An 8,474-nucleotide genomic window follows, 5' to 3' on the forward strand; every position below is an offset into this window, starting at 1 on the left:
ATAGGAAAACAGATCTCATACCCTGAGTCATGAATTGGGACTAACTTTGAAAACATTTCACTGTGCAGCCATTGGAAAATCTCCTGCTCTTTAATTACCCATGTCACCTATGACCAGGTTTGACCTCTGGTCTTACTCCAGCACTGCTTGTGACTGCACTTTAAATTGGAGATGGGGAGAACCATAACCACAATCCCTTAGGCTTACCTGGATTTTAAATTCACTCATTTGACATCCAGCTTCATATGGTCTTTACATGTGCTTCCAGCTTTAGAACAGGAGAATGTTCTTAGTCCCTTTTCACAAAAAGTCAAGGGATAGCAAGATAGGCATAATGGTGCTTACCTTTACCATACACTGCAATTTCCATTATTAAGGGTTTGAGTCTAAATTCAAATCTTAGTCTCCATCCCAATCCTAATTCTTCTGAATATCTCAATGATGATCAGAATCAAAACTCATGAGCAACTAGCTGAGACATCTGTTTGGATAATCCCAGTTTTCCTGATTTTTCCATTCAAGCTAAATCCTGCACCTTGTCTCTCACAGTAAAAATACAGCAAGCTAAATTCTTACCTGGTGAAAGAGAAGTTACCTGGATTTATGCTTAGGTCTTGCACCAACAACCAGTTCAAAAAGAACTGGAGACAAATCCACACTTGTTTTGTACCTGAGCATAGCACCCAAGGTGTATGTGTATAAATATATGAGTGCATCCAGTCTCCCATTAGATGCACAACACAGATTATTCCTCCACTGCAGGAGGGGCTGTGCCCACTCAGCACAACTCAATAGATTGACAGTTCTCCCCAACATGTTTTTGTGTCACTAACTTTTTCTGAAGATGATTCATCAACTTGTTTCCCCACTGGATTAATAAGCTCGTAACAATGTCTGTGTCACTTCTTTTCTTTAACATTTCCTCTCTCCTCTTTCCTCCTTTTTTGCTCTCCTTTGTTCAGAGAAGCAACAGACAACTCACCCACTATGGATGAGTCTCAGTCTCCAACCCACCAAAGTACTGATGAATAGAGGTATAGTAAGGGAACGTTTTGTTCTTTCCTCCTCCTGCCCCACAGTCCATGAGCACAGTGCGAGTGCTCAGCCTCCCGCTGTCCCGCCGGGGCTGCCCTTTGCTCTGTGCCTGTTTGTCTGCCAGCAAGGCTTCCTGCAGTGCTTGGGAGCATTCTGAGCCCTCTCTGTGCCTTTTCAGCGAGTGTGTGCCTATGTGAGCACTTTCCCCTGTGAAAGGGACTTGGGGCCAGCTCACTCTGCGTCCCTACAGGGGCTGAACGGGCACAGAAAGCAGGGAGGGGAGCGGGGGATAACAAATCCGTGGTTCAGACAATTGAAAGCAGCGTGGGCAGAGTGGAACAGCCTGGGAGCAGCGTGGTGGGGACACGAGCTCGGGTAAGCTCAGAGGACCTGGCCAGAGCTCCCAGCCTCAGCTCCATCACCCCTTCTTCCTCCCTCTCTGCCACAGAGCTGAGGCTATTTCCAGCAGCAGCACCAGCAGCGAGGTTTCATAGAACAAGGAGCAACCCTGGCCCCATTCCTGTGGGAAGACAGAGGGGGAAGGGTGGAGGGAATAAAAAACCCTCAAGAGTATTTCTATTTTAATTAAACTGCCATCGCTGTCTGACACTCATTTGAATCTACTACCTTTTGCAGCTGGCATCTGTCAAGTATTTCAAGCCCAGCTTTCTAGAGTTATCCCATAAACCTCTGTACTCCAGCACAGAGCTGGGAAACAAAAGGCTCTTTAACATGCAAATGTCGATGCCCTTGCTCAGGTTCCTCTCAGACACCAATCCCAGGGAAAACAGGTGGAAAACAGGTGGAAAACAGGGCAGAGTAAGCAGGAACTGTACCAGATGTGAGATCAGTCCTGTGAGGTGGGCAGGGAATGCAGGAAGGAGTAAGAATCCCTCAGTAGACAGAAAAAATATGCATCTCCTGCATTTGGCCTCAAAACAATCTCTAGTTTGGAAGTCTGTTCTAATCAAAGTGTGAGGGAGAGACATCAATTCTGGCTATGACTGCAGAAAGTGATAGCAGTCACTTTTCAAAAGATCCAGATTTTGACCTGTTTTCCTCTGGGAAGGAGCTCCACAGCCTAAGCCAGGAGCTGACACTGCTTAGAGCTCTTACTGTAAATAGCAAAGAAGATTCTTATGAATTGTCTCATCTGCTCAGTACAGGCAAAGAAAAAGCCAGGCAGCAAAAGAAGCAGTAGCTTGTCAGGAAACACAGCCCAAGATGAGGACTAGGCTACTGCAACAGAACATGGTCCTTTCCACATCAGACCTGGCATGCTCCCACTAGTCCCTTCCTGGTTCATACCTGGAAAGCCACATAACTCTGGGACTGCTGGGTGATGCACAAGCCTCTGCCCAGGGCAGAAGTGCTACAGGAAGTGCCACCACCGTCCTCCTTCAATGTCCCCACTGGGTGATACAGCCCATGTCTGAGTGAGCTGCTCTAAGGACTTGTTCCTTGGAGAGCATCCTACAAAAAAATCTCTATCCCAACATATTACTGAGCAGGACAACAGCAGAGCCCTCAGGCAGGGCAGAGGCACAGCACTGCTGCTGTACCCTGGGCAGGGGGGAAGAAGACACAGGCAGAGTGCAAGAGGATCTCCAGATACCCTGCATTCCTCTCCACCCATAACACAATGTTCTATGCTCATGAACTTCCCGGGAGCACTCATTGTCCTAACAAAGTTTCCTTTCTCCTGCAGGAACTACAATGATAGCTGTTTCCTGGATTCTCCCCTCTATCCAGAATTAGCAGATGTCCAGTGGTATGGGCAGGAAAAAGCCAAGCCTGGAACTCTAGTGTGAACCCGTGACCTCAAGTTAATCACATCAATGCCATTCTGAGATCACCTCACTGCCTCTCATTTGCCTTACCCAGATGCACTGTCACCCAGCACCAGCTTCAACTCTAAGCACTTTTTTCACGATGCAATTCAAGGCAACACCTGTGGAGCCCCGGCCCTGAGACATCCCCACGGCAGCGGCGCAGCACACCCCATTGCCAGACGGGCGCCCGCCCCTCCCGCAGCCACGGGGCGGCGGGGGGAGAGGAGCAGCCATCTGAAGAGTCAGTTTCAAATCTGGTTTTCCTGTGAAACCATGGAAGCCTTTCAAGCCTCATATCAAAGATTAGTGTTCCACAGCACGTAACAGCAGTAAGAGTTCCATGACCTGCAAGCTGAAGCCAACAGCATTAGTTTTAAGGGGGTGAGAATAGCACAGAGGCTGAGAAGTGGAAACCATATTCCTGAAAGGGCATCTGTTCTGAAACAGTAAATCCCACCACTTCAGAGATGTGTCAGTCTCACAATCAGGTCAGCACTGCCACAGATCTCCACAGCACTGTTGGCAGGATGAGTTGTTTAGCAAGGTCTGGCTACAAGAACATCTCTCCCTTCTTTAACCTGATGGCAGACACAACCACCTCCTTGCAAAATGGCATTTCCTTCTTCATTTGGAGTCCACATACACTCAAGCAAAACAACCCCCTGTGCTGCAGACACACCCGAGGTCTGGGCTGGTGTCACAGTCTGCAAGCCACTATTGAACTGGACAGACAAGGTTTACTAAGGCATTACCTACAGCAGAGGCAAGTACTGCACTCACAGCATCTCTGTGGCTGACACAGAGTGCCCACCAATACATGGAGAGGTTGGGATCGTATTGGTTGTTTTGATACAGATAAAAATTGCCAAAAAAACCTTTCCACAAACAGATACAGCCAATAAATTCGGATCTATTTCTGCACAAAGCGTTAACATGAAATCCAAGGGAAAGCACATCGCAATCGACCTGACACGGCCAAGCTGCGGTCACATCTCGGTTCCACTCCTCTTCCCTTCCTTAGCACCAGTGTAGCAAAGGGCTCGTCACCCGTGTGCTGCCGTGTGGGAGAACCAGTCTGTCGGGAATGGGAAGGCTCCTGGAGCAGGGCTGGACAACCAGCAGACAGCAGATCTTCCCCTCGGGAGAGAGAAAGAGAAGCGAGCGAGGCGTCAGCCACGAGCGGGAGCTGCCTGCGGACACCAGACGGAGCAGCACGAGCGCGGCCTGGAAGGAGCTGCAAGTTTACACATACTTTAGAGCAATGCTTTATACACGTCAAGCCATGGAACTTTCAAAGGCCTCAAAGACACTTTTGTAACGAACAAGTGCACAGTCTAGGTGGATGTTGAAGCTGGCACGTCTTAGTCTTCACTGCGGTGCTATGCTGTTTTTATTGCCACTCGATGGGGGTGGGCGCCCGGCCTTCCCCCGTTGGTGCGTGCAAACGATGATTTCCTATGGGAAAGGCATTAAAAGAAACGGCTGGAGGGGGTTACTTTGTGAAAAGCAGAAACTGAAGTTAGCTTTAGTTTAAGGAAAAAGGAAAAAAAAAAAGTGTGAGCGTGTGTGTATGCGTGTGTGTGCGTGTTCCAAGAATAACAACAGCGTCTACCAGACAAAGTAGAGTGAAACGTTTCAAATTAAACACCGCGACTTGGGGGGCTGCCACACCTTTTGGTATTAAGATTGCTGGAAAACTGCATTCCAGGCTTTAAAAGAGAATGGGTTCTGTGTAATTAGGCTTTGAAAAACGATGGGGTTTCTAAACATTAATGCAAGCAGCTCATGCCAATTCCTTTCTGCAACTCACACCAGAAGTGTTGGCTTTGGTTCCCTGCACCGCTGCCCCACCTGGTGAGGTGGGGAGGAGGCCTTGCAGAGATGAGGCAGTGACAGGCAGAAAGGCTGTTATTTGTCCAGGGAAACCTGTGGCAGAGCCAGGATTGGATGGGGCAAGAGGCCAGGGTGGATGGGGCTCTGAGTAGCCTGGTCTAGTGGAAGGTGTCCCTGTGCCATGGCAGGGGTTGGAACCGGATGATGTCACTTCCAACACAAACCCTTCCATAATTCTGTGATAAGAAAACTCTTTCATGTTCACAGATGAAGCATAAATTAATAATCCCTCTGAAAAAAACCTCACAAAAACACTGGCAAAGGGTTTGCAAAGGTGACCACACAAACCTTGTGCTTCTGGGCCTCCCTGAAGCATCACCTGGGAGTGCAGTGCACTGTGACAGTAATTGAAGCCTTACTTTCAGTTCTGGAAGAACAGCCAGTGGTGAGATTGCAGCCTTTATCTGAACATGCAAAATGCTATTTTCACCATCTCTTTGTGCTTTGGGGTCTTTAACATGGGAATTATTTCAAGCTCCTAATTGGATTTTTAGCTGGATAAGAGATAGTACTGATTAATGACATTTTACTGATAAGATTTGGTAGCTAAAGTGAAAGGATTAAATAAGGACCAAATTAAGCTACAGCAAATAATTTAGCCCAAGGATTTTTAGGGGCTCTGAGCAACTGTCTGTTTTCTTTTTAATTTCCCTGTTAAGTGGTTTGGGTTTGTTTGGGGTTTTTTTCTGTGTACCTTCTTTTAATTAAAAAGAATTCAACAACAGCGGCACTATGAGGCCTCTGGGCACTACAGGAAGAAACATTAATTCCTCCAAGACCAGCTCTGCAGTTTTACAGCAAAGGTTAAAAGGTGGCAGCCCTGAAATTAGGGGGAGAAAATGAGAATATTTAGCCTGAAATACAAACAGGCTAGAGTGGAGAAAAAGCTTTCTAGAAACGGATTGAGTTTTGCTTTGTGTTCTGCTTTTCTGGTTTGCAATCAAGGCACATGTGAGCAGCCAGTCTGGTAGTAAAGACAGATTAAGTAAAACAGGTTTTACTGTTTAGCTCAATTCAATTAAACACAAATGTACATAAAATGTTAATCATATGAGATTAACATATTTAAGTATAACACGGAGGGGTATATACATAGCTATTATAGACAAGCACTTGACTACCAACTTAACCCCTCCTTTACTTTTTTATTTTTCAAGGCTCCATCTGCCATAAAGCCACAACCACGTTCAGTCTCTGTGTCTGACACTCCCTCTGTGTGGGCAGGAGCCAGGGGACGGTCCCTGCACGGGGCTGTGCTGGGAGGCAGGGTTTATTTTTAAATGATATTATATGCAGTCGAGTGTTGAAAATGTTGAAACAGTCCAATTTGTTTTCACTCTGTATTAGTTTTAGTTTCAGGCATAGCCGATCCCCATTCAGGTGCTATCAGATGACCAGTTACTGCTTAGTTAACTAGATGTAAAGTTTTACATATATATTAATGTCAATAGTTTTATTACGAGTTGTGTAAAATGGACTCTCTAGTTTAAAAAAAAGGGAAAAAAATTAAGAAAAAAAATTAGGTCTCTCCTGAAATTGACTTTAGAGCATGGAAAATGATTTTACTGGATTCTGTTCAACTGTAATCAAGGAAAAAAATATGTATGTTGTAGAAAAAGTTGCAGAATTAAAGAAGATCTGCTTTTAATTTATTCTTTTTGTATTAAGAATTTGTATAGTTACCTTTACATTTTGCAAAACGGTGTTGTCAACACTTCCTTATTAAAGCATTTTCAAAATGAAACCTTGCCCTGGTCTCTTTGGGAGGGCAGAGCCCAGGCAATCCTTACCACTGCTAGAGGTGCTGGGTCCAGATGTGTGCACAGCTGGCCAGGTTGTCCATGAGGGATCTGCTCCTTGGACCTGCAGGAAACACTGGCATTCCCCCAGAAAAGCCCATCCCATAGAGATCCCTTGGGATTCAGCTCCCAGCAGATCCATGCTCACTCCATGCTGTGTTCTCCCAAGCACTGGTCCCAGGGGCTCAGGAGGACACAAGTGTGACTGACTGTCTACCACTCTGGGAAGCAAAGTCATAAATAATATTTACTTCCAACACACAACTTGAAATAACTAAAGTTAACGCTCGCTGACATGGATTGGATGCCGAGTTGCTGCAAGGCTGTTCCAGCAATGCCAGTGGCTGTGGGACAGGCTTCAGCACCAGCACATTCCCCATGCTCTGAGGAGCTGCCTGCTTGCTGACTTCCCCAGGGAACCACTCCACGAGGCTGCTGTGGCTCAGGAGGGCAGCAGTGACCCCTGCACAGGGTTAGGGACATCACTTAACATCGCTGTTGTCCCCTCTGTGGGCAGCAGTGACCCCTTTGGCCAAGCACCCCCAAAACCACAGGGAGCTTCCAACGGCCAGAGTCTCACATGGGACCTCTCACACTTCCAGTGCGGTTGCTTCCTGCTCCTTCCATTTATTTCCACTGTCCAGGGAGCCTCTTCCCCGCCCAGCACCTCCTGTATCATCCACCCAACTCCCCCACATCCCACAGGGAGCCCAGTGGCAGCAGCCCAGAGCCAGGCAGCCCCTGTGACCATCACCCTGCTCTGCTGAGTGGGGAACCACTGCCTGCAGTAAATCCCCAGGAGGGTCTGGGATGGACTCAACAGCCACAGTGAAGGCTTTCAGTCACCCCCTGAACTCTGGGACCTTGGCTCAGATTTCTTGGCAGTGACTCCAGTAGTGCTGCAGGTCACTCTTCATCACCTCAGGAGCAGTTTCAGGCAGCCTGCTCCAGATCTGACACCAGCAGTGCCCACCTTGTGCCAGCCCTCTCAGAAGGCACCACGTTCTGTTCTTATCCCCTGGGTCCAGGAGTCAGAGCACTCTCTGAGTTCCCCCTGAGACATGAAGCCACTTACATCCCTGGCAGGTTCATTCTTTCGTTCATTCTTCAGGCATTCTTTTGGATGGATGGTGGTGATGCTGTGGCAGCCAGCTGAAGAGGAACCCATTTCCTCCATTAAAATAAACTGGTCCCATACACGCCTACCCTAAGAACCCTTCCAGCAGCACAAATAGCAAATGGGGAATTTAAGGCATTTTACCACCACCAGGCACAATAATACCAGTATCAGGCAGGTACCAAGAGTTTTAGAGTTCACCTTGCACAGGCCCTTCCACAGCTGGGCTTGGGAAAGGGCCAGTGACTGCAATAAGTGACCAGGGGCACTGAAGTCCCAAAACCACTCCAGACACTGCTATGGTGAACTCCTGACTTCATCCTAAGGCTACAGGTCTTAGGATTCAGCAGAGTTATTTCCGCCTAATGCAAGAATTATCAGAAATAAACATCTGGAAAAGCCTAGAGGGAAAAGTAAATTGCTAAACTGAAACATACCCTCCCCACAAAAAAAAAAAAATAAAACCCCAAACTGTCACGCAGTGTGACAGCTGCACCACACCCACTCCTCCCTAAACTAGACTGAGGGTTGGGATTTTTTTGGCTAAGAGGCATTATTAACTATTTGATCATGGTCTGGTAGCTGCAATTTGGGGCCATCCAGCTGCAAAGAGCCTCCACTCGATGATGAAAAGCAGCTGCTGTAACAGTGTCCCCCTGGCCCACCATCCCCCGAGGAGCAGAGCTGGCTCTCACATGCTGGACAGCTGGAAACTCTTACACGGATATGCCGTGAGAAAGTACTTCCCAGCTCCTCACTTCCCCATGCAGCACCATTCCACGGATTGCAAGGGGATAA

The 8,474-nt window shown here is 47.5% G+C and overlaps 1 protein-coding gene and 1 long non-coding RNA gene across 4 annotated transcripts in view; one reads left to right on the forward strand and one right to left on the reverse strand.

The window, feature by feature from the left end:
• The window catches only part of FRMD4A (FERM domain containing 4A), a 210,677-nt gene extending 204,173 nt beyond the window's left edge, over window positions 1-6,504 (forward strand). For 2 of the 3 annotated variants that reach the window (XM_066318801.1, XM_066318804.1), the window contains exon 23: window positions 2,744-6,504. In XM_066318801.1, the coding sequence (XP_066174898.1) occupies window positions 2,744-2,846 (103 nt within the window). In that variant the 3' untranslated portion in view covers window positions 2,847-6,504. Of the gene's footprint in view, window positions 1-962; window positions 1,035-2,743 lie in introns of all 3 variants that reach the window. The other variant, XM_066318802.1, reaches the window with a different exon arrangement.
• On the reverse strand, window positions 3,981-7,648 carry LOC136361111 (uncharacterized). Its single transcript, XR_010743572.1, has 3 exons — window positions 6,855-7,648; window positions 6,551-6,778; window positions 3,981-4,101 (listed from the first exon to the last, which is right to left on the reverse strand). It is a non-coding gene; the product is annotated as an uncharacterized lncRNA (long non-coding RNA).
• Between the last annotated feature and the right edge of the window lie 826 nt (window positions 7,649-8,474).

This window comes from Sylvia atricapilla, chromosome 5 (genome assembly GCF_009819655.1).
Source record: "Sylvia atricapilla isolate bSylAtr1 chromosome 5, bSylAtr1.pri, whole genome shotgun sequence".
In the NCBI taxonomy this organism is placed as follows: Eukaryota; Metazoa; Chordata; class Aves; order Passeriformes; family Sylviidae; genus Sylvia; species Sylvia atricapilla.